The 23,321-nt window shown below is 34.5% G+C and overlaps 4 protein-coding genes across 4 annotated transcripts; 3 read left to right on the top strand and 1 right to left on the bottom strand.

Annotated features, from left to right (window-relative positions):
* Positions 1-936: 936 nt before the first annotated feature.
* LOC120191812 (U3 small nucleolar ribonucleoprotein protein IMP3-like) lies at positions 937-2,112 on the top strand. The gene is made up of 4 exons (XM_039194723.1): positions 937-1,159; positions 1,266-1,373; positions 1,613-1,687; positions 1,805-2,112. The coding sequence occupies exons 1-4, from the start codon at positions 1,026-1,028 to the stop codon at positions 2,034-2,036; spliced, it is 549 nt and encodes a 182-aa protein (XP_039050654.1). The 5' UTR covers positions 937-1,025; the 3' UTR covers positions 2,037-2,112.
* A 950-nt stretch (positions 2,113-3,062) lies between these two features.
* On the top strand, positions 3,063-5,521 carry LOC120191768. Its single transcript, XM_039194689.1, is given in 2 exon segments — positions 3,063-5,073; positions 5,193-5,521. Coding segments are annotated over 2 exon segments (2,166 nt in total). The 3' UTR covers positions 5,348-5,521.
* A 10,100-nt stretch (positions 5,522-15,621) lies between these two features.
* On the top strand, positions 15,622-21,286 carry LOC120191850 (COP1-interactive protein 1-like). The gene is made up of 2 exons (XM_039194740.1): positions 15,622-15,798; positions 15,987-21,286. Exons 1-2 carry the CDS (start codon positions 15,705-15,707, stop codon positions 21,284-21,286), a joined length of 5,394 nt encoding a protein of 1,797 aa, XP_039050671.1. The 5' UTR covers positions 15,622-15,704.
* Positions 21,287-22,106: 820 nt separating this feature from the next.
* LOC120191791 (ethylene-responsive transcription factor ERF061-like) lies at positions 22,107-23,038 on the bottom strand. Its single transcript, XM_039194704.1, has one exon. It carries the CDS (start codon positions 23,003-23,005, stop codon positions 22,139-22,141), a length of 867 nt encoding a protein of 288 aa, XP_039050635.1. The 5' UTR covers positions 23,006-23,038; the 3' UTR covers positions 22,107-22,138.
* Positions 23,039-23,321: the final 283 nt, after the last annotated feature.

Genomic DNA, 23,321 nt, shown 5'->3' on the forward strand with positions numbered 1-23,321 from the left:
TGTTTTAAAGTATATTCATACCCATTATCCACTAGTTCATTCCTAAAACTCTTAATCTCCTCTTCATGCCCTTTTCTATGATTCATTTCTATGATACTACAGGGAAAAGCTAAGAGAGGTTCGTTTTTAATTCTTTTGGACAGAGTTTATGATTTATTAAGCCGAGAATGAAATGTTACTTTGAGACATATAAATAGGGATGCGAATAAGGTAGCCGATAAAATGGCAAGGATAGTTGCAAAAAGAGGCGATGCTCATAGGATCTTCTACAGTCCACCTCTGGAAGTAATTACTTTACTACAAGAGGAGTCTGCTGTTTGTATTTTGGAAGTAGAGAATTAAGTGCTAGTCTTTACCTTTATTTGTCCAAAAAAAACTTAATTTTGATAAGAACAAAAAAAATAACTTAATTTTGATAAGAAAACATGAATACAAGACAATTATATGGTCGCCACGTGAAACAATAACTTGTCCATACAAGTAAACAAAAGAATGGTGAGAAACACATAACCTTCGAATAAAATCATCTGTTCATGTTCAACACCTTTCTCTTTGTCCCTTTCACCAAAATCTACCATGTATTAATTTATATTTAATTATATTATTTATTTTAAGGTTACAAATTAATTTTATTATTAATTTAAAATCTTGTATAACTCTAAATTACTATAAAAGTTAACTTTTATATTAAAATTTAATATTTTAAAATTTTAAAATTTATTTTATATATATTTTTAAATAAATTATTTAAAAAATATAAAAATAATATATTTTTGATTAAAAGCAAGTAAACAATTACAGAAATTCTAATGGAAATAAATAAATATTAGAGTTGGACTATAGATTGGGCCGATTAATAGATAAGCTTTTATGTGTTAGGGTTAAGGAATGAGATAAAGAGTTTTGTGCCGTTTTCTTCCTATTTTCTTATCCCTAAGTCGTCAAAAGAGCACGCCTAACTCTTTAGCAGATCTGTTTTTCTCTTGCTTTCTTTTTTCTCCCATTAGCGATCTTAGTAAAGAAGGATGAGGAAGCTAAAGTTCCACGAGAAAAAGCTGTTGAAGAAAGTTAATTTCTTGGAATGGAAAAGAGAAGGTGGCCACCGAGAGAATCTCATAATGCACCGTTATCATGTCACTGGTCGTGACGATTATAAGAAGTCAATAATTTCTCGACACTTAATTTTTCAATTGAGTTCATTGATGATTTTGGGTGTATATATATATATATATCTGTTAACTATGGTGGGCTAAAATTGATAACAGATATTCAAGTTTGTGCCGGATGGTGCAGAAGTTGGTGAATATATTGAAGCAGATGGATCCCCGAGACCCTTTTCGAATCGAGATGACCGATTTGCTGTTGGAGAAACTGTGGGTATTTCTTGATTGGAATATGATTTGCTTCATTCTAATTTTACATTATAATGAGTATTTCATGTTGTTAACATCTAGAAGAACATGTAGTGTTTGCATTTGTTTTCAGTTTGCTGCATGCTTTAGAAAATGAACTTAGTCGAAGATCAGGATTTGAGATTTCGGAATTGTTGGCTCGATCTTTCATATCTTAAACAAAAGACTTGATTCATATGTGGTTTCCTTATCATTGGCAGATACAATATGGGCGTAATCCCAACCAGGAAAAGCTTGGCTCTATGTGATCGGTTATCGGTATCATCTTTTTGTAGGTAGGCAAATTAGTCCAACGATGCTCATATGAAAGCATGTCGTCTGTTGTATCAGAAATTCCTTCATGTGCCTTGCTTCTTTCATATGGTTACTCCATTTATATTCTCTGCTTGCAGGCGTAGGCTCTCAACTGTTTTGGTGCACCTAAAGTTTGCAGAGCACTTAAAAGAAGCAGTCACATATATCGAGCAGGGACATATTCGAGTCGGTCCAGATACAGTTACGGACCCGGCATTCCTTGTAACAAGGAACATGGAAGACTTCATTACGTGGGTAGACACATCCAAGATACGTAGGAAGGTGTTGGAATACAATGAGAAGTTGGATGATTATGATGCCATGAACTGAAATGAAATGTACACCTATGTTTAACCTATAGAACAATATTTTCGGGCATTATTAGGCATTGTTTACAAATATTTAGACTAATTTCCATGGTGTTAGTGACAGTGATATAACACTTGTGTTGGATTCCATGTTGCCGTGAATTGAAACTTGAGATCATCTAATGATATAGGCGTCTTGTTTCGCTTTTTGTTTTCTATATTTCCGACTTCTTGATTAAGAGATAAAGGATGAATAACCAAACCACCACACCGCGAAATTTAACGAGAGGAAGGTGGCAGTAATCCGAATATTAACTAACTTTCAAAGTTATTTTCCTGGCAACACATCCGTCATAGTGTTGTAACTGTAACAGTATTATAAACAAGGAAAAAGATATAGAATATAGCGGGAACACGTGTATACAAAGATTGCAAATAAATCAGGGACGTGTTTCAGTTATCCTAAAAAAGAGCTTTAAAGCTACATTTTGTTGTTGTGATGTCTTTTGATGTCCGGTTTTTAATTTTTCGTTATAAAAAATATATATTTTCTTTTCGGAGAGATTTACTTGTTTTGCTTTGATGGTTTCTGTTTTAACCTGAAAATTTTGTTTTCTGAAACTCCAAAGAAATCAAATTCAGAAAAGAAAAAAGAAGAAGAAAAGAACTCTGGATTCTGGGTTTCTTTTCCCGTTTTCTTTTTATTGGGTTTCATTGTCATTGTTAATTGTTTGTTTTATGTTCTTTTTATAGGAAATAAAGATGGTTATTTTCCATAGATAAAATCCAAGCGTTTGATTGTAAGGAATCCACACAGAATCATTGCTATTGTGGTCGTCTGAATTAGATTGGCGTTGGATATTGGAATTTACCACCGACAGGTTTGTATTTTGCATGAAGCTTATGTGTTTGGTTAATGTTCTCAATGACAACAATCCGACAAATTTGTTTATAAAATGATGTTTGCAGATCAGAAGAGACTTGGGGCTGTTTGATTCCGGTGTTTCTATCTCCAGAACTCGGACAGCACCATTTTTGTTTTATAGCAATGGAGGAATTCAGACAAATCGGTGAAGTTTTGGGAAGTTTAAGAGCTCTCATTGGCTTACAAGACGAGCTTCAAATTAATCGACGACAGTGTCATCTGTTGTTAGATGTCTTCGGTCTGGCTTTCGACGTAATCGCCGAAGAGATCAAGCTGAGCCTGAAACTCGAAGAAAAGAACTCGAAATGGAGTTCCCTCGAGAGCCCTTTGCGAGAGCTTCAAAGGATCTTTAAAGAAGGGGAATCGTATGTGAGACAATGTATGGACAAGAGAGACTGGTGGGTTAAGGCAATCAATCTCCATCAAAACAAGGACTCCGTCGATAATCACATCCACAATTTACTTTGTCATTTCCCGGCAGTCATTGAAGCCATCGAGATGGCTGGCGAGATTGCAGGGCTCAAAGAGGATGAGATACAAAGGAGGAGAGTCACACTTTCAAGGAAGTATGACGCCGAATGGATTGATCCTAAACTTTTTCAGTTCCGGTTCGGAAAGCAGTACTTGATCCCTCGAGAGATTTGTAGTCGGTTTTAGAGTGCGTAGAGGGAGGATCGATGGAACCTTGTCGAAGCTCTGAGGGAAAAGAAGTGTTCGGATTCGGTAACGAAAAACCAAGAGCAGCAAGCTGGCTTGTTAATCCGGAAAATTATCGGATCAGAGGCTTATAATGGTAAACTTTTCCCTGGTTCACTTTTGTACGGAGGGGATTACCAAGTAAGGCGAAGATTTGGGGGACAGTATAAGGAAATCCAGTGGTTGGGAGATAACTTTGTGTTGAGAAACTTCTTTGGGGATGTCGAAACGTCATGTTCCGAAATCACTACATTGCTTTCACTTACTCATCCGAATATACTGCAATACCTATGCGGATTTTACGATGAAGAAAAGAAAGAAGTGATGCTTGTTCTCGAGCCAGTGAACAAGGATCTCGTTTGTTATTTGAAGGAGAATTATGGTTCGAGAAGGCGGATCTTGTTCCCTCTTTATGTTTTGGTTGATCTTATGTTTCAGATTGCAAGAGGAATGGAATATCTGCATTCAAAGAAGATTTATCATGGAGAGTTGAACCCTACTAACATCTTTCTAAAAGCTAGGAACAATACCGAAGGTTGTGTCCATTTGAAGATCTTGGGTTACGGTTTATCCGATGTCAAGCCTCATTCATCCCCGAACGCATCGCCAAGGAGGTATGGGCCCAACCCTACCATTTGGTATGCTCCGGAAGTTATGCTAGAACAAGAGCAAACGTGCAATGGCTCCTCCGTTTTGAAGTACTCAGAGAAGGCAGATGTGTACAGTTTCGGGATGCTTTGCTTTGAGCTCTTGGCTGGGAAACCGCCATTCGAAGGACATGAAGAGAAGATGAGTATAAGTATCATTGCAGGGGAGAGGCCTCTTTTTCCCTGTACAGCGCCAAAATATCTTGTCAACTTAACAAAAAAGTGTTGGCAAACGGATCCTAATCAGCGTCCGAGTTTCTCATCAATTTGTCGGATTTTGCGCTACATCAAGAAGTTCCTTGTGATGAACCCTGACCATGAAAATCCCGAAATGCAATGTCCTATTGCAGATTATTGTGAGATAGAGTCATGGTTTGCAAAAAAAATCACTGCAAATAGGACTTTCAGTCCACTTTCAGTTGCACAAATCCCATTCCAAATGTTTGCTTATCGACTCGCTGAGAAAGACCGAACTGTTATGAACACGAAGGATAAAAACGACGAGTTAATGAGCCAATTGACCTTGACTTGCAGAGATGACAATGTTTCTATAATAGATGATCCATTGACAGGAGCAACTGATAGAACGTCTGTTGGTTCTGATGCCAAATCTCGTGGTTCAGATACCAAGTCTGTTTATTCGGATGTCAGGTCATTCTACAGCGAGATTCCGGAAAGGAGATCGATCCAAATTCGTACACAACCGAAGAGACAAATTTCCACCAAGACTCCAGAGAAGAAAGTTGTAAGCACAAAGAAAAACACTAACGTGAATGCCAAGAAAAGTCCAGGTTAGATATATAGCTATCACTTTCATTTCCAATCATGGTGTGTGTGTGTATATATATAGTTCAGGTCATATATAATATGTGGAGGATAATGAATTGAACAATTTATTCAATGTTGGTAGGGGCATCAAATGGACAACCTACTAGATCATCGACCTTGAATCGGGTTCACAGTACTGGGTTAATCCAAGAAAACCGTTCAACATTCGTTACAGGTTCCTTCACCAGATCCCGGCATCGAATGACAGCAGCAGCACCAGGTCATACCTCAGATTAGCCCCATTTAATCAACATAATGAACTGGATTGCATCATGAATTTCCACAATGCATAACGAGACCTAATGGACAATTTACACAACCATCGATCTCGAATCCTGTTTGCAGCAGTCGGCAAATGAGCAGCAACAGCCGGTCAAAACCTCAGATTAACACCCATTAATCACCATTAAAAACAAGATTGTCTCGTGAATTACCATGATGCATGTTGGACTCTGCATGTTTTTCATCATAATTCTTTCAATTTTGATACAAATTGTAGGAATAGTATGTAATATATATAAATGTATATGTACTATATATACATTTTTTTACGTTGGATTGATTAGTGCATACATAATAGTATGAACTAAACTAGTATATTAACACGAGGGATAAATAGCTTTTTTAAATACATCTGGGGTAAATACAAAGTGATATATGTTTAAAAACTTTCAACCAATTAACTATGAACGCTCATACTCCTGTCGGTGCTTGAACCTATTAACCTCTAAGGAGAACAACGTTTCCCTTAACCACTAAGATCAACTGGTTCGTGTGGAGGATAAATAGCTTAAATAAATTACAAATGATATAATATATCTATTTTATTTTAATGGTTGAAGTATTGGTATTGCACAAATAAAAGATAAGTATTGTTTTATAAAACAAATTATACATGATAAATTTGATTCAAACTCGATCATTTGAACTAATTTATCTGATCTAAGATCGATATAGACCCAAATATGATGGTTCAAACTTGATTCGAAATTCGAAATAAATTGAACTAAACCAAAACTGTGGAAATTCTAGAACGAACTTTTCACACCGAAACACACCACTAATGTGATGTACCGATGTACACTACTAATCAATTTGTCCTTATTAAATAAATGTTAAAAATTCTAATGACCTATCGACCATACCCTTTATTAAAATTTAGTTTTAATTGTAATAAGTATATAATTAAATCATGATTTTTTATTAAAAAATATGATTAATTTAGAATTTTATTTGTTTAAGATTCAAATACTTAAATAAATTTGCAAATTCATCACCAACAACAATATCAGAAATCAACCGCCGGCGACCATTGCTCATCGCCCAAAAACCATTTTCATTCGGAAAACCTCCCAAGTAGATCGGAACATACCGGCAATAATGGAACATGTGGTTCTGTCCTTGCTCTGAAAGTTGATTCTGTCCGAAGTATTTATCTCCACAATTATGAAAGACTTGTTTCTTCCATTAATTTCAGAGGAAAAGCATTCGAATGTCTCAATCAAGCATTGAAAATAGTAATAGAAGAAATGTAAATTTCATCTTAATTAACAAGTAAATCCCCAGAAAAGCTCGTTCACATTTCTAAGCACCCCATCAATCTACCGTCATTCACAGCGATTCAAACGAAATACAACAATGATTCAAAGTAGTGAACAATGTAAGAACATGTATAGATTTAAGGAACTGCAGTAAGCCGAGCTTCATATGTAAATCCCCGGAAATGCTCATCCCCGTTTCCAGGCACCCCATCAATCCACCGCCATTTGCAGCAATCGGCACTGGTCTGTAAAACAATTCAAGGCTTTCATACTTGTGGAGATTAATACTTCGGAGTTCGGTCAAAATCGACTTCCAGAGCAAGGATGGATACCACATGTTCCATTATTGTTGGTATGTTCCGATCTACTTGGGAGGTTTTCCGACAACAAAAATGATTTTCCAGAGATGAACAATGGTCACCAACGGTTGATTTCTGATATTGTTCTTGGTGATGAATTTGCAAATTCATTTAAATTAAGTGTTTGAATCTTAAACAAATAAAATTTTAAATAAAAAATCATGATTTAATTATATTCTTAGAATTAAAACTAAATTTGAATAAAAGACTAATTGTCTATAGGTCATTATGAGTTTTAATATTTATTTAATAAGGACAAATTAATTAGTAATATACATCAGTATGTCATATTACTTATATGTTTCGGTGTGCAACGTTCACTCTAAACTCATCTACCAAAATTGATACTATTTAAATAAATCGATATTAACTCATCCCTAATTAAACCGAATCACAGGTAATACAAATCGAAAATAATCCCAATTAAATTTATCCAACTCCACATTGAATTTGTCAAAAAGAAGAGAAAAAAGCTCCACACTTGACATTGTCTTGATGTTAACTCAATAACATGAATAATTTATCTGTATTATTATCTATTTTAGTAATAGATACATAATAAATAATTATATTAAAAACTTGAGGTTAAGGCCACAATCCAACAAAAAAGTGTGCGGAAAAGTGTAGGCCGATCTCCGAGGGACGTGAGCTCTAAGGTCCGAAAATACATTACTATAAAAGGCCTCCATTTTTTCATTTTAGCATTTTTTTTTCATTTTCTTCATTTCTCACTCTTTCTAACCACACCTTAAAAAAGAGATGACTTCTCTATAAAAATCCTTAAGAATAAATGAAATCGATTTTTTCTATATCAAAATTCTTTAATTCATCAGAAAAAATTATTTTTGATTCGAACAAACTCTAAAAAATCTCGATAAGTGTGTTGTAATGGTTGCCTCTTTTATTTGTTCTCAATGCTCATCAATCGTTCCTATTTATAGTATGTTGAACATTGATGTAACCCTAAATATTGCGTTTGATTTGAATGAAAATAAGCTCTGGATTCGGTCTTTTGTTGCGTTCACTCTATTAAAATATTATGTTTACATTTTGGTATTGTTTGTGTTCACATTAATTATGGTAATCACTAATATTTTTCTCTACTTTTTGTTTGTTCGATGTAGTTATTATTGTCGTGATAAACATGATTGTCACATTAATTGACGGCCGAAGGATTATTGGCAACGAGTTTTATTATCTGGGGAAAGTATAAAGATTATATCTAACTTTGTTTGGACCATAAATTTGTATTGAGTTTTGTAAATGAACGTTAATTTTATTTATGAGTATTTTAATTTATATGTGGATTTAATTTGTATTTTAATAGTATTTATTTATTTAATAATAATAATATATTATCACAAACAAATAAAAATAGGTGTCTATATATATTGATGTGTAATGTTAATGGTACATATGCCATTCATATTAAAATTATATATATATGTGGTTATTTGACATTTGAAATATACTACTTAGAGCTCTAGAAGGATGGTAGAATAACGCTATCAGCATGCTATGTACGTCGTGACTTTGTATTGGTAAAGTACCTCCTATAAATAGACTAAACCACGTTGTATCCTATGGCTACAATTACATAAAGTGAACGATTAAGATTTATGGTCTACACCTAGGCCTAAAATGAGTATATTGTATTTGTTTGATAAATCAAAACAATTTAAGTAATTAATTTTTAATAAATATTGAATTTGTATAATAAATTATTTGATATATTACTAAAACTTTAAGTATTGAATATAATTGTATTATTTGATAATTATAAATTTTAATTTTGAGTTTAGTGAAAATATATTTTTTAATAGATTGAGTGGGTATACAATAGTATTTATTCAAAAAATTATAATCTATAATGACGTGTACATACCATGTAAACATAGCTGTTTGAACCCAAATCCTCTATGTAGGATATTCTCATTTATCACTAAAATTACTTAACTCAATAAATTATATATAATTTTACTTAACTCATTTATCATATTATATTCAACCAAAATTAATATATAATTTTACTATTTATTTTATATAAAAATGATTATTCCAAATGTGGTGTTACACCCAAATTTTGTGGCTCAAAATGCTCTTAAAATTATAATGAGGACCATAGTTTAGTTGTTGATCTCAACTCACTTCCCGTTCCTATTTGAAGCACCAAAATGAGTTGGTGGACCACAGATTCTAAGCGAATATGTTTATTTATTAAATGAATGAACATAAATAAAATTTTATGTTCATTTAATTAAATAAACAAACACGAATAAATGACTCATTTGTTCATTTATATTTGTAGATGTTTTGTAATTTATTCGTTTGTTTATATTCAACTCAATCTCCAAACTCGTTTAAAATATTGAGACATAATAAATTTTAACCTTAAACTTATTAATATTTTTACCCAAATAAAAATACCATAATCAATTAAAGAAAATATAAACCCTAAAATTATTTAGAAAGAATTTTTTCTCAAATACACTTGTTCGGTTCGTTTGTTTATTCAGTTATAATTTTTTTATTAATCTGAGATAAATACAAGATAATATTTATTTAAAAATAATTTTCAATCATTTGACATTGAATACTAACAGCCCTACAATTCATGGCGTTTGAATCTGAAATTTTAAGAAATAACAAAATTATTTTATCATCGAGATAGCTTCATTCATGTTTTATTCAACTAAAATTAAATGAAGGAATATGAATGTGTTCGTTGAGTTTGTTTAGGGGCCTAGCAGTTTTTATCGAGTTTGTTTACCTGATTATTACTAATTAATAACATTTTTACGTTAAATACATTTTTATTATTTAATAAAAGTAGATTAAGACAAGACAGAAAACAAAAGCGCTGGAATCGAGCACGTGGGCCAATGTTGGAATTTTAGCCAATTATATTCGAATCGACGAAATTATCGCGTTTTTTTCCATAGATTCGGCTATAATTTATGAGTGTAGTAATAAAAACTGAAATCAAAGGGCAATTGATTCAAAAGACGCGCCAAAAAATTCATTCTCAGGGACCAGCCAGCCCAAGACAAATGCTCCCCCCTAAAACTATTAAACAGTGAATAATTTCTTATAATTTTGACCTATTTTTTCGATGATTTTATCACTTCTCACTGCTTTTTGATCCGCAGAAAGAATATTTGCCTTCAGTTTTCAGGTAAGATTTGTTTTGGATCTAATTTTCTGATTAAAAAAAACAAGTTTGATTTTGATTCGGTTGCGGATGTAATCGGAATAGAAAACGATGAGAAAATTACGTTGTTTTGTTTTTTCCGAAGATTTTTTACCGATAAATTTGCGATCTTATTATTCTATTCATTTATTGATTCGTTTTCAAAAATTGTAATATTCAGGTCGAATTATTCAAGTTGGAACTATAGAATTTTTCGTCGTTTCAGCGATGTGTAAACGAATCGATGCAGTAATCTCATGATTTAATTGAAAATTCGTGATTAAATAAACATTTGATCGTCGGGTTAATCAAATAGTGGCCGTAATTGTCATTTAATTTTTGAGATTCATTCAATGGTGCCAGGAAATGGGTGGGGGCTGGCTGCTGTTGTCTTAGAAGATGACATCTAAAGACTTATGAACAATGGGGTTCCCCTTTTTTGTTGGTAAGCCTTGAGGTCAAAATCATATAAAGCTACTGTAGTAGAATAATTGTTAGATCCCTTAGCTGAAAGGAAGATTCCTAGATGGATAAATGTTTTCAGTACTTCAGGGCAAACAAGGTTTTTACTTTTTTGGATAGCTGGGTTTCATAAAAAGTATTATTTCGAAATACGTTACTCGGATTCTGGATGAGTGTCGGATACGTGTATGCATCGGATAAGAGTGTGTCCGGTTTTATAATTTATGATTGGATTTGGCTAAAAGTGGATAGACTTTGATTCCTGAATCTCTTATTAACATTTTGACTAGGTTATAATGTCACTATTTGATTCTTAATGCAGATAGGTCAAGTGTGTACATTGATTGCAGTGTTTGGATGTGGCAATGTCAAGTAGTTACTAATGTTTGTTCTTTGTTGTGTTTGAGATGAAGAATGCCTTCTTTTTTTCATTTTTTGTTTCGCTTGGGTGGGGATTCATTCATTAAATTTGCTGCAAATTTCATAGTGAGGAAGCAACAAAGCCCAACAATGACCGCAGAGGATTTTCATGATGTTAAAAGTTTAAAAAGATGGAGAATAGAAGTAACTAAAACAGGTTTGTATAAACTACCATAGTCCAAAAGATTGAAATTTTGTTGATATCTTCACTGGCTACCTTCTTTTTATTACCTGCTATGTCGCTTTGACTCTTCATTTTTCTTGAAGTGCAAGTCTGGAATGATCTGGTCATGGTGGACATACCCGCATAAGACACATCCGTATTTGACACTTGTTTAAGAGTCCATGTTATCATAGATCCTCTTAGATCAATGTATGATCCGAGTCCGGTTATCAGTGACCTATGGGCTATTCATTCCCTTCAATTAAATATGGTCTTGCATCTTAATGTAAAGCTTAATGCATTCTTGTCTACATAAGTTATCTGAATTGAAGCATCTAATGTATGGATTAATGGACCATGACCAAGTCTGGAATAATTTTAGTAGTACTAGACTGCTGCAAAGTTTGTCACCATGTCTGTCTTGTAATAATTTCCTTGTGCCGATAGAGAAAAACTTCAAATTTAGTTGCAATAATTTTCTATTTTATTTTGATATTGATTAGTGTTTTGATGTATCAGATTCAGAAGCTCTCTGTCTTCCTTAGCAGATGTTGAAAGAATCTTGAAGCTCCCCAAGTGGAGAAGCAGAGGGAAAAAGGAGCCCGAATTCATTGGACTCATTGAGGACTTTCACAGAGTACCAGTCTCTCTATTTACAGTATGAACTTCAAGGATACAATGGAGGCAGGCAAAAATGCATTGAATGGATAGATTTTATTGGTGAATGGAAATTCGCAAACCGGCGCTTCAAAGGTTGAAGATGAGCTTGTTTCTACCAATAACATCGATACAGGGAAGGCTCATGAAACTGAACAGCTGAATGTGGACGCGATGTTAGCAGAAGTTGGTAAGGAAAACGAGTTGTTGAAGGAGAAGGTTTCGAGTTTTTGAAGCTAAGTTGAGTGAGGAAGGAGAAGAAAAGTTGAAGCTGTTGAAAGCCAGGGCGGAGCTTTAGACTCTAGTGAAAGCATTCGAGAAGATTACAAAGGAAAAAGATGAAGCATTGTTAGGTAGGGAAGAAGAAAAGAGGGTAGCCATTAGAGAGCTCTGCCAGTTGATCGACTATCACCGCGGCCGCTATGATCGACTCACTGAAATGATCACCAACAACACTGCCATAACCAAGAAAAAAAACATGATTTTTTTGCAAATATTTCATCTGCTTGTTATTATATTCATTATTTTTTTTTCTAATCAATCAATATCCTGTTTTAATTTTTTTAAAATTCTTATTTACGAGTAATTTTATGTGACTAATTTTTTATTTTTGCCTAGGGTAGGAATTTTGAATCCTTGATTTGGACAACAACTGAAGTCCGCAAAGGTACAAGCCTCAGAAACAGGAAGTTTCGTGACTAAAACGTAGAAAGAAATATAATTCAACAGTGCAGTGGTTCACTTCACGTGCTCTTCTCCCCTGAATTCGATTATTTTTTTCAATTTGATCATTATATTTCTTTTTTTTTCTAATTTAGCCATTAAATTGGATTTTATTATTATTTAATAATTTAACACTATAAGAGTGTTATGTGACACAATCTTAGGATATCTTATTGTAAAAATGTTAAAATTAAGAAAATTATCGAGTTCAAAGACTGATATGAAAAAAAAACCCTTCAATGATCAAGTTCAAAAAAGTTTATCAAGTTTAGAGTCAAATTTACTTTAACTCTAAAATTTAGGAACATAAACTTTGATTTGTTACAAATATATTCATGAACTTTAATTTTGACTTAATTATATATATGAAGTCTTGTTTTTTATTTAATTATATACATTTTAAAAGTAAATTTATTCATTTTATTTTTCATATCATATACATATAATTAGTTATATACATAATATTTAAACATAAAATAATGCTATGTGGTCTGTAAAAAAATGATGTTATGTTGATGATAATTTTAGGAATTTATGAAAATTGGATAGAATTAAAAATTTATGTATACATTTGTACAAAATCAAAATTTATTTATATATTTATATATTTGACCAAAATTCAAGTGTAGTTTTTATATTTATCTCTTAAAATTTAAGATTTTATTTTAAAATGATAGAAAAACATAAATAATTTTATCTCATTCAATTAAGTAAAAAATGAAATTCAAATTTTATAATCAGTTTTAAATCCTACTGTACTTGTTATAGTTTGAATTCAAATTAATTTTGTTAAATAACTAAAAATAAAGTTACATGTTAATAAAAATCAATTAACTTTATTTAATTACTTAAATTTAATTTACTTGATAATTTAAAATATTTAAATTTAATTAACAATAGAGATTAATTTAAGTGATAAGTAATTTAATATAATTTAAATAAGATTTCAAATTCTATTATTTTTTAAAAAGTATTTGAATCCAATCACGTTGAGAGTAGAAACATTTCGTTTTCCGACAGCCAAAATGAACAGAAAGAAAAATAATTAAACGAGAAAATACAAATGAATGTGGTTTATTGAATTCATCTCTTGTGACGAGAAATTGAAGGGCATAACTGAAATAAAATACAAAGGCAAGGGCGGTTAATTATTATTAGAATAAAAGAAAGCTCCAAGAATTCCATTCCGTCCCCTGAGAATGAAAGCCTACAGCCATGCTCTTATTTGGTTAAAAAAAATGCAACAATTCTTTTTACTTAAAAAAAAACTCTGATTCTTCGTTTTTTCAGATTCTTCGTCTTAATCAAGTTTTGAAGCTCTGATTCTAAGGTAACCTTTGTTCATCGGCTGATTAATCATCACTTACTTCGTTCCTTTGATTACTTAAAACTTCAGTTTCAATAGAAAAAAAAAACTTCGATCAGTTTCGGTAATTGAATTTTCAGTTCAGTTTTCACTCTCTTTTCTTTTTCATGCAACGAATTTGTACTTTGATTCACTTGTTTTCTTTATCATAAGATTAACTTTGATCTTTTCTTTATGCTTTGGACTTCCATGTGGTTTTTGTTTTCGAACTCCGTAATTGAAAATGACTTAAAAGATGAAAAGCTTATTAGATGATGATTTCCAGTGCAAATCAAAGGACTTCTTCTTTAATATTTTCCAGATTTTATTCGTTTCGGACTTACAACTTGTATCAGCATCAGTGTTGATTCGGTTATTCATCTTGAATTTCAATATTTCACTCTTTTTAATTTAGAAAAAAAATCGAAATCTACTTGTTTTCTGCAGAAATTTAGCAAAGCTTCGGATTCAAGATTGAGAGACGAAGGTTACGAGAAAGTCTCAGATCTCAGGTGAAAATAGTGCCCAATTCCTACTGCTATTCCTTTACTGTTTTTGAGTAATTGAGTGATGATGATTCACTGGCCTTGACTTGTATGTATGAATTGGAAAAAAGAAAATGAATGAACAAAAGGAACAGCTCACCTTTTTTTTTTTTTTGCAATAATAGCTGTCTTTTATCGTTTCGATACCAAATCAGATTCTCCATTTGTGGGTGGGTGATTGCATTCCCCAGTGAATGTGATGATGATGTGTCGCCACGCCAGACTGGAATCATACCCGCCACTTTACTGATCATTTGCTCCTTAAAATGACAAGTTTAGCTGTTTTTTCTTAATAATCTTTCTTATTATGCTGATTGCTGCTTGACTGAGAGTGTGGATCTCGATTACTGGTTCGATCGGTTGAATAGATTGAATAATGAATAATATATTATATGTTTGATTTTATTCAAATAATTTTAAATTAAAAAAAAAACTAATAAATATAGTAATTTTCTCTTTTTCTATTGGTTAAATCGCTTCAAACCTCCGTTTCATGTAAACCATCTGATCAACTAAGCTTTCGATTATTGATTGATACAATTCGATTGGGTTAGTCTTGTATTGTTTTTGTTTGCTGAATAATAAGATAGTAGTGATAGTAATGAAGATGCATACGTTGATCATGTGGACCATGTTCTACTATGGAACCAAAATCTTATAATCATGTTCCTATTATTTTGTCTTATTTGATAATTTTGATGCTTAGATTTAATAAATTAGTTCCCAACTTTCCACTTGAGAGAAAAAAAAATGTTTGAGATCTTGCCATTTTAAGTTGAATTGCCCAATAGAAAATGGATTTGATTCTCTTTTTTTAAAAAAGTAGCACTTTTTGTTCACTTTTGGTGTCAAGTTCAGGGCCAAGAGTATTTTAATATAGGGGGAGTGAGTTTGGCGCCATTGATACCCGGTTCTAGTCAATATAATACCAGTATACTTTGTTAAATTATTTTAATTGTGTTTAATTGGTGATTAGTTGTTTAGGGTTCTCATGACATCATTTGTTTGCAACTTCTGCAATCAATCTTCTCTAGTTAGGGCTGTGTTGTATTGTCTCTGGTTGGAACAATTTTGAAACTAATTACCAAGTATCCTTAATTATGCCCTTTTCAGGTTTTATGCTTGTGATGGAGATTGCCTTTTCTTCATGCCCACTTCCTGAGTAAAATCAGCTGGTAATCCGATAGAGATGACCAGGCATCGTTTTAGGGAGTCTATAAAGTCCTTCTTAGGGTACCATGTTGATCCAGAAAGGGATGAGCAGCTTAAAGGAAGTAAAATAGGTAATTTTCTACATATACTTTGTGTTTCTTTTGGGCGCAATTTTCTATTTTACTTGTAACTTTGATTACTAATTTTCTGAGTAACACAGACTCCGATTTATGAATGTTCTGAAATGCCACAGGCAGCTTAACATGGTTTTCAACTTTTGATTTTTTTTTATCTCAAGTGTAAACTCCCTTCACTGCAGAAATTGATGAAAAGGTGGCAACAATATTGAAGCTCATCAAGGATGAAGATTCTGAAGGAAATGATGGAGTTCCGATAGATGACTCCAAGAAGGAACCTCTTGTTCGGTTAATCGAGGATTTTCACGAACACTACCAGAACCTGTATGCACACTATGATCATCTCACAGGGGAGCTGAGGAAAAAAGCTCATGGGAAACGAGATAAAGATGCATCCTCTTCGTCAAGCTCGGATTCGAATTCTGATAGTTCTACAAAAAATGGGGGCAGTAAAAATGGAATCTTGGAGAGAGAATTTCATGCAATAGAAGGCGTTAAACAAGAACTTGAAGCTGCAACTCTGGAAATTGCTGATCTTAAGCGGAAGCTGGCAGATACAAGTGAAGAAAAAGATGCCTTGAATTCAAACTATCTAGCTTCTTTAAGCAAGGTACAAGAAGCAGAGGAAATCAACACAAATATAAAGCTTGAATCTGAAAGATCAGAGAGTGAAAAATCAAAACTTCTGGTTGAGAATGAAGCGCTAAGGCAGAAGCTGGACACTGCTGCTAAGATGGAAGCCGAGGTGAACCAAAGATTGGAGGAGCTGCATAGAGAAAACAGTCAATTACTTATAGAGAAAGAGGCCGCTGTTAAAAGAATTGAAGATGGCGAGAAGCTTGCGGAAGATCTTAGAAGAGAAGTTGGTTTGCTGAAGGAGGAAAATATAAATTTAAAGCAAGAGCTAGACAGTGTCAGAGGGGAAGTTTTCAATGTGCAGCAACAGCTGGAATCTTCAGAACAACGAGTTTCGGGAGTGAGCCAGAGTCTTAATGTCACGATGGAAGAGAATAAGTCGCTGAACGCAAAGCTCTCTAAGGTTTCGAATGAGATTCAGCTGGCACAGGGCACAATACAACAACTCATGGCTGAAATTAGTCAATCAAAGGCGGATCTGGGTGACAGAGAAAAGGAACTTGTGACGCTCAAAGAGTTGCATGAAGTGCATGGGAATCAATTATCTGCTAAGATAAAAAAATTAGAGGCACAAGTAACAAGCTTGGAACTCGAATTGGAACAATTGCGAACAACAAACAGAGATATGGAGCTTCAATTAGAGAACAAAGCAAGTGAAGTGAAACAGCTGGGAGAGGTAAATATAGGGCTGCAATCCCAAATTTCAGAACTCGAGATGATGTCAAAACAGAGAGAAGAAGAACTTTTGACTCTCTCAACTAAATTCGAGGACAATGAGAAAGAATCATTCTCTAGAGTGGAAAATTTGACAATTCAGATCAACAATCTGGTAGCAGACATGGAGTCACAACGCACACAGAAATCTCAGTTGGAAGAACATATTGCAGTGAAAAGTGATGAAGCATCAACTGAAATCAAGAGCTTGATGGATCAAATAAATACCTTGCAGCTTGAGCTGGAGTCCCTGCATAGCCAGAAAGCAGAGCTGGAAGATCAGCTTGAGAGTAAAGCTCAAGCTATTTCAGATCATGTGATTGAGATAGAAAAGGCAAAAGAAGAGATAGTAAGCAAGACTGAGGATCAGCAAAGAGTTCTGGAGGAGAACGAGAGTTTGCTGGCACAAATGAAAGAACTAGAACTTGAGGTCAATTCTCTACGGAATCAGAAAGGTGAATTGGAAGAGGGCTTAAGAACTAAAATGGAAGAGAACGATCAGCTGAGGGAGAAAAATACAGTACTGCAGTCCCAAATTTCAGAACTCGAGATGATATCAAAAATGAGACATGAAGAACTTTCGGCTCTCACAATGAAGTTTGAGGATAACAAGAAAGAATCATCATCTAGAGTGGAGAATTTGACATTGCAGATCAACAATATGGTTGCAGACATGGAGTCATTACGCACCCAGAAAGCTCAGTTGGAAGAACATATTGTAGTGAAAGGCGATGAAGCATCAACTCAGGTTAAGAGCTTGATGGATCAGATAAATACTTTGCAGCAGGAGCTGGAGTCCTTGAATGGCCAGAAAGCAGAACTGGAAGTGCAGCTGGAGAGAAAAATTCAAGCTATATCAGATTATGTGATCGAGATAGAAAAGGCAAAAGAAGAGATAGTAAGCAAGACCGAGGATCAACAAAGAGTTTTGCATGAGAAAGAGGGTTTGCTGACAAAAATAAATGAACTAGAATTTGAGTTAAATTCTCTGAAAAATCAGAAAGGTGAGCTGGAAGAGGACTTAAGAACGAAAATTGAGGAGAACGACAAGTTGAGGGAGGGAAATACTGGACTGCAATCCCAAATTTCAGAACTAGAGATGATATCAAAGCAGAGACAAGAAGAACTTTCGACTCTCACAAGTAATTTTGAGGACAAAGAGAAAGAATCATTGTCTAGAGTGGAGAATTTGACATTGCAGATTAACAATCTGCTAGTAGACATGGAGTCATTGCGGACCCAGAAAGCTCAGTTGGAAGAACATATTGTAGTAAAAGGTGATGAAGCGTCGAATCAGGTGAAGAGCTTGATGGATCAGATAAATACATTGCTGCAGGAGTTGGAGTCCCTGCATAGCCAGAAAGCAGAACTTGAAGTTCAGCTTGAGAGTAGAACTCAAGCTGTTTCAGATCATGTGATTGAAATAGAAAAGGCAAAAGAAGAGATAGTAAGCAAGACTGAGGATCAACAAAGAGTTTTGCTGGAGAAAGAGAGCTTGCAGGCACATATCGAGGAACTAGAATCTGAGGTCAGTTCTCTGAAGAATCAGAAAGGTGAACTGGAAGAGGACTTGAGAACGAAAATTGAGGAGAACGACAAGTTGAGGGAGGAAAATACAGGACTGCAATCCCAAATTTCAGAACTAGAGATGATATCAAAGCAGAGACAAGAAGAACTTTCGACTCTCACAAGTAATTTTGAGGACAAAGAGAAAGAATCATTGTCTAGAGTGGAGAATTTGACATTGCAGATTAACAATCTGCTAGTAGACATGGAGTCATTGCGGACCCAGAAAGCTCAGTTGGAAGAACATATTGTAGTAAAAGGTGATGAAGCGTCGAATCAGGTGAAGAGCTTGATGGATCAGATAAATACATTGCTGCAGGAGTTGGAGTCCCTGCATAGCCAGAAAGCAGAACTTGAAGTTCAGCTTGAGAGTAGAACTCAAGCTGTTTCAGATCATGTGATTGAAATAGAAAAGGCAAAAGAAGAGATAGTAAGCAAGACTGAGGATCAACAAAGAGTTTTGCTGGAGAAAGAGAGCTTGCAGGCACATATCGAGGAACTAGAATCTGAGGTCAGTTCTCTGAAGAATCAGAAAGGTGAACTGGAAGAGGACTTGAGAACGAAAATTGAGGAGAACGACAAGTTGAGGGAGGAAAATACAGGACTGCAATCCCAAATTTCAGAACTAGAGATGATATCAAAGCAGAGACAAGAAGAACTTTCGACTCTCACAAGTAATTTTGAGGACAAAGAGAAAGAATCATTGTCTAGAGTGGAGAATTTGACATTGCAGATTAACAATCTGCTAGTAGACATGGAGTCATTGCGGACCCAGAAAGCTCAGTTGGAAGAACATATTGTAGTAAAAGGTGATGAAGCGTCGACTCAGGTGAAGAGCTTGATGGATCAGATAAATACATTGCTGCAGGAGTTGGAGTCCCTGCATAGCCAGAAAGCAGAACTTGAAGTTCAGCTTGAGAGTAGAACTCAAGCTGTTTCAGATCATGTGATTGAAATAGAAAAGGCAAAAGAAGAGATAGTAAGCAAGACTGAGGATCAACAAAGAGTTTTGCTGGAGAAAGAGAGCTTGCTGGCACATATCGAGGAACTAGAATCTGAGGTCAATTCTCTGAAGAATCAGAAAGGTGAACTGGAAGAGGACTTGAGAACGAAAATCGAAGAGAACAATCAGTTGAGGCAGGAAAGGGTGGGTTTACAAAATCAAATCTTTGAATTAGAGAAAACTTTGGCAGAAAGAGGGCTTCAGATCAATGCCCTAGTGTCACAGGTCAACGATTTGCAGCAGGAGTTGGATTCATTACAGAGCCAGAGAAATGAACTAGAGTTGCAGCTTGAGAGAGAGAAACATGAATCATCAGAAAGATTGATCAAATTTGAGAACGAGAAGTCTGGATTCGAAAGCCAAATTGTCAATCGTCAGAGAACACTAGAAGAACATGGCGAGGCATATAAGAAGTTGGTTGAGGAATACAAAGAGATCGAGGGGTTATACCAAGAGTGCAAGGCTAATGTGGAAGTTGCGGAAAGGAAACTGGAAGAAATGTCTGAAGAATTCCGTATAAACATCAAATCTAAAAGTCAGGTGGTTGAAGACCTTGAACGAGATTTGCAAGCAAAGGAAGATGAGAAAAATGATCTCCTAAATCAGATTACAAATCATCAGAGAATGCTAAAAGAACAAGATGATGCTTTTAACAAGCTAAACGAGGAATACAAACAACTTGAAGCTTCATTCGAGGAGTGCAAGGCAACTATTGAATTCACAGAAAGGAAGATGCAAGAAATGGCAGGAGAGCACAATACGAGCATTCAATCAAAGGATGAAATAGTTGCCGATTTGGAGCAAACCATTGAAGACTTGAAAAGAGATGTAGAAATGAAAGGAGATGAGCTCAGTAGCTTGGTTGAGAAGGTCCGCAATATCGAAGTTAAGCTCCGGTTGTCAAACCAAAAACTTCGAGTCACAGAACAATTGCTAACCGAGAACGAAGAGAGCTACAGAAAAGCGGAAGCAAAGTACCTGGAAGAAAAAAGACTGCTTGAAGAAAAGATCTCAACATTGTCTGGAATAATCGTTGCGAATAATGAAGCCTATAGCAGGATGATCAATGATGTCTCTGAGAATGTGAATAGTACATTGATCGGATTCGAATCAATCATCGATAAATTCGAAAAGGGGTGTAGAAACTACGAGCATTGCATCGAAGAAACATCGAAAGAGCTCAAGATTGCAAAGCGTTGGGTTGAAGAGACAAAGAGTGAAAAGAAGCGGCTAACTAATGAAGTAACAAACTTGGTCAAGCAACTGAAAGATCTGAAAGAAGAAGAATCCACGCTGCGAGAGCAAGTGGAGAAGCTACGGATTAAGGCACACAAGGAAGAAGGCGAGAAGGAGAATCTGGTGAAAGCCATGAATCAGCTGGAGAAGAAGGTTGAATTGTTGGAGACGATGATGAAAGAGAAGGATCAAGGCATAATCGGACTAGGAGAGGAGAAGAGGGAGGCCATTAGGCAGCTGTGCTTGTGGATCGATTATCACCGCAGCCGCTGCGATGATCTAAAGGAAATCATCTCAAAAACTATCAGAGTCCAGAGGGCAGCCTAGAGGTATTCCCTGTCACTATTTCTTATAATGTCCATTTGGGGTCTTGCATGTGTGGATTATTATTTTTCATTATTTCATTGTTTTTCCCGCTTTTTTTTAATAAACTTTCTCGGGTAATGTATGTTTAGTCAGCTTGTGTTTCATAGAACTTATTTGCCCTGTAAAGATAAATTTACGGTATAACCGTTTATTAGAAAAATATATATATATATCGGTTTATGAGTAGATCTCCTACATACGAGTGTCATTCTATCGAGTTTACGCAAAGAAAATTATGTTGGTATTCATTTGCTTATTTTTAGAGACATTTATGTTCGGTTTATATTCATATAAATTTTCAGTGTTGTATCTGTGTTTGTTATTTATTTATTATTAAAGATATTTGTATCCGTTCATTTAACGTTTACAAATATATTTATTTAACATTCGTAAACATCTTTGTTTAATGTTTGTAAACATCTACTTTTATTTTCGGGTCAAAGAAAATTAGTGAAATTATGTCACTAGTCTTTAAGTTTCTTAAATTTCACAGTTTAAACTTCATCTTATGTTTAATTTATTCTTCAATCTTTACTGATGATTAAAATATAAAAATAAAATAGAAAAATGAGAATCGAGTAAACATATAAATGAACACACAACCGAACTTTAAATAAGCCAACAAACGAGTTTGTTTGTAAAAATATAAATAAATTGAATATATTTTTGTTCGTATTTATTTATTTATTAAATAAATATAAAAAATATATTTATATTTATTTATTTTATTTAATTAATAAATTTTATACAATAATTTACGAATATGCCACTACATTCGTACATAAGAAGTGAAAAACAAAAAGAATAATCATCCTAATTAGCAAGAATCTCCCACAGCAATTCAGCATCAAAAGACGGCATTCTCGCAAGCGAACAATCTTCAAACACTGGTTCCTCTGTAATCATCGTCGGATAATCATTCAAAACAGAAGAAGGCGAATTCTTACATCTCCAAAACCCATCTTCCGACACTTTCGGCGTCGCCGATTCGTTGCTTAATTCGTCGCTAAAAAACAAAGGCGGCGAGGAATTAGACAACGGCTCCGAAACACTAGCTTGTTTCGCTGCTTTCTTCTTAGTTTTCTTCTCTCTTTTCACCTTTTGACAAATGACTTGAATCTTAGCGTCCACCGTGTTCTTTAAAGCCTTCAGCTTAGCACAGTCTGCAAATCCCAACTCAGTCAAGTCCTTCGTGTTCGGGAAATTCAACCTCGCGTATTCTCCTCGAAGCTTATACGCGGCGCGATCGTAAGCATAAGCGGCGGTTTCGGCGTTGTCGTAAGTGCCTAACCAGACACGGACTCTGTTTTGCGGGAGTCTGATTTCGGCTACCCATTTTCCCCATTGCCTCTGTCTCACCCCTCTGTACAGCTTCTTCTTTTGAGGGCTCAAGTAATTGGTCGTTAATGGAGGTTTTTTGTAGTCTAGAAGAAGACCCTTCGTGGAATTTCGAGAAATTGAAGGGCTTCCTCTGTTTTCTTGGCAGAATTTTTGAAGGAGATCTCGTTGCCGGATATAGACCGATGAGCCCAATGGCTCCTTAATGGCGGTTGACGGTGGTGGACAATGAGAGAAGACTGGATCTAAAGTAGTCGAGCCGCCTGATAATATGACCTGTGATAACGATGACCCAACATCAACGACATTGTCGAATCCAATAGAATGGTTGATTTCTTGCATTTTTTTCACTTGATTTGTAAAACACAGAGAAACCTTAAGAACGAAGAAAACCCAATAGAGATCGAGCATGATTCTTTGTTCAAGCATTTGGTATATTTATAGAAGATCGGTGTGTGAACTAAATGGTTTTCCACATCTCTTATTAATCTTAATTATTAATATGAAATTTTAATATTATTTTAAATAATACATCAAATTTTACATTAAAACAGTAAAGAAAAGGAACATAAAATGAGTTTTCTCTTTTGAGGTAATCACCATTAAGTATTTTTATATTGTGAATGTCTCATAAAGAGAAAAAACATATGAAAGTCAA

This window comes from Hibiscus syriacus, unplaced genomic scaffold (assembly GCF_006381635.1).
Source record: "Hibiscus syriacus cultivar Baekdansim isolate YM2019G1 unplaced genomic scaffold, ASM638163v2 tig00116971_pilon, whole genome shotgun sequence".
NCBI lineage: Eukaryota > Viridiplantae > Streptophyta > Magnoliopsida > Malvales > Malvaceae > Hibiscus > Hibiscus syriacus.

Coding starts and splice junctions, on each gene's coding strand:
- LOC120191812 (XM_039194723.1), top strand. CDS start 1,026: ATGAGGAAGCTAAAGTTCCACGAGAAAAAGCTGTTGAAGAAAGTTAAT. Junction 1,374..1,612: donor GATTTGCTGTTGGAGAAACT/GTGGGTATTTCT, acceptor TATCATTGGCAG/ATACAATATGGGCGTAATCC. Junction 1,688..1,804: donor TCGGTATCATCTTTTTGTAG/GTAGGCAAATTA, acceptor CTCTGCTTGCAG/GCGTAGGCTCTCAACTGTTT.
- LOC120191850 (XM_039194740.1), top strand. CDS start 15,705: ATGACCAGGCATCGTTTTAGGGAGTCTATAAAGTCCTTCTTAGGGTAC. Junction 15,799..15,986: donor GCTTAAAGGAAGTAAAATAG/GTAATTTTCTAC, acceptor CCTTCACTGCAG/AAATTGATGAAAAGGTGGCA.
- LOC120191791 (XM_039194704.1), bottom strand. CDS start 23,005: ATGCAAGAAATCAACCATTCTATTGGATTCGACAATGTCGTTGATGTT.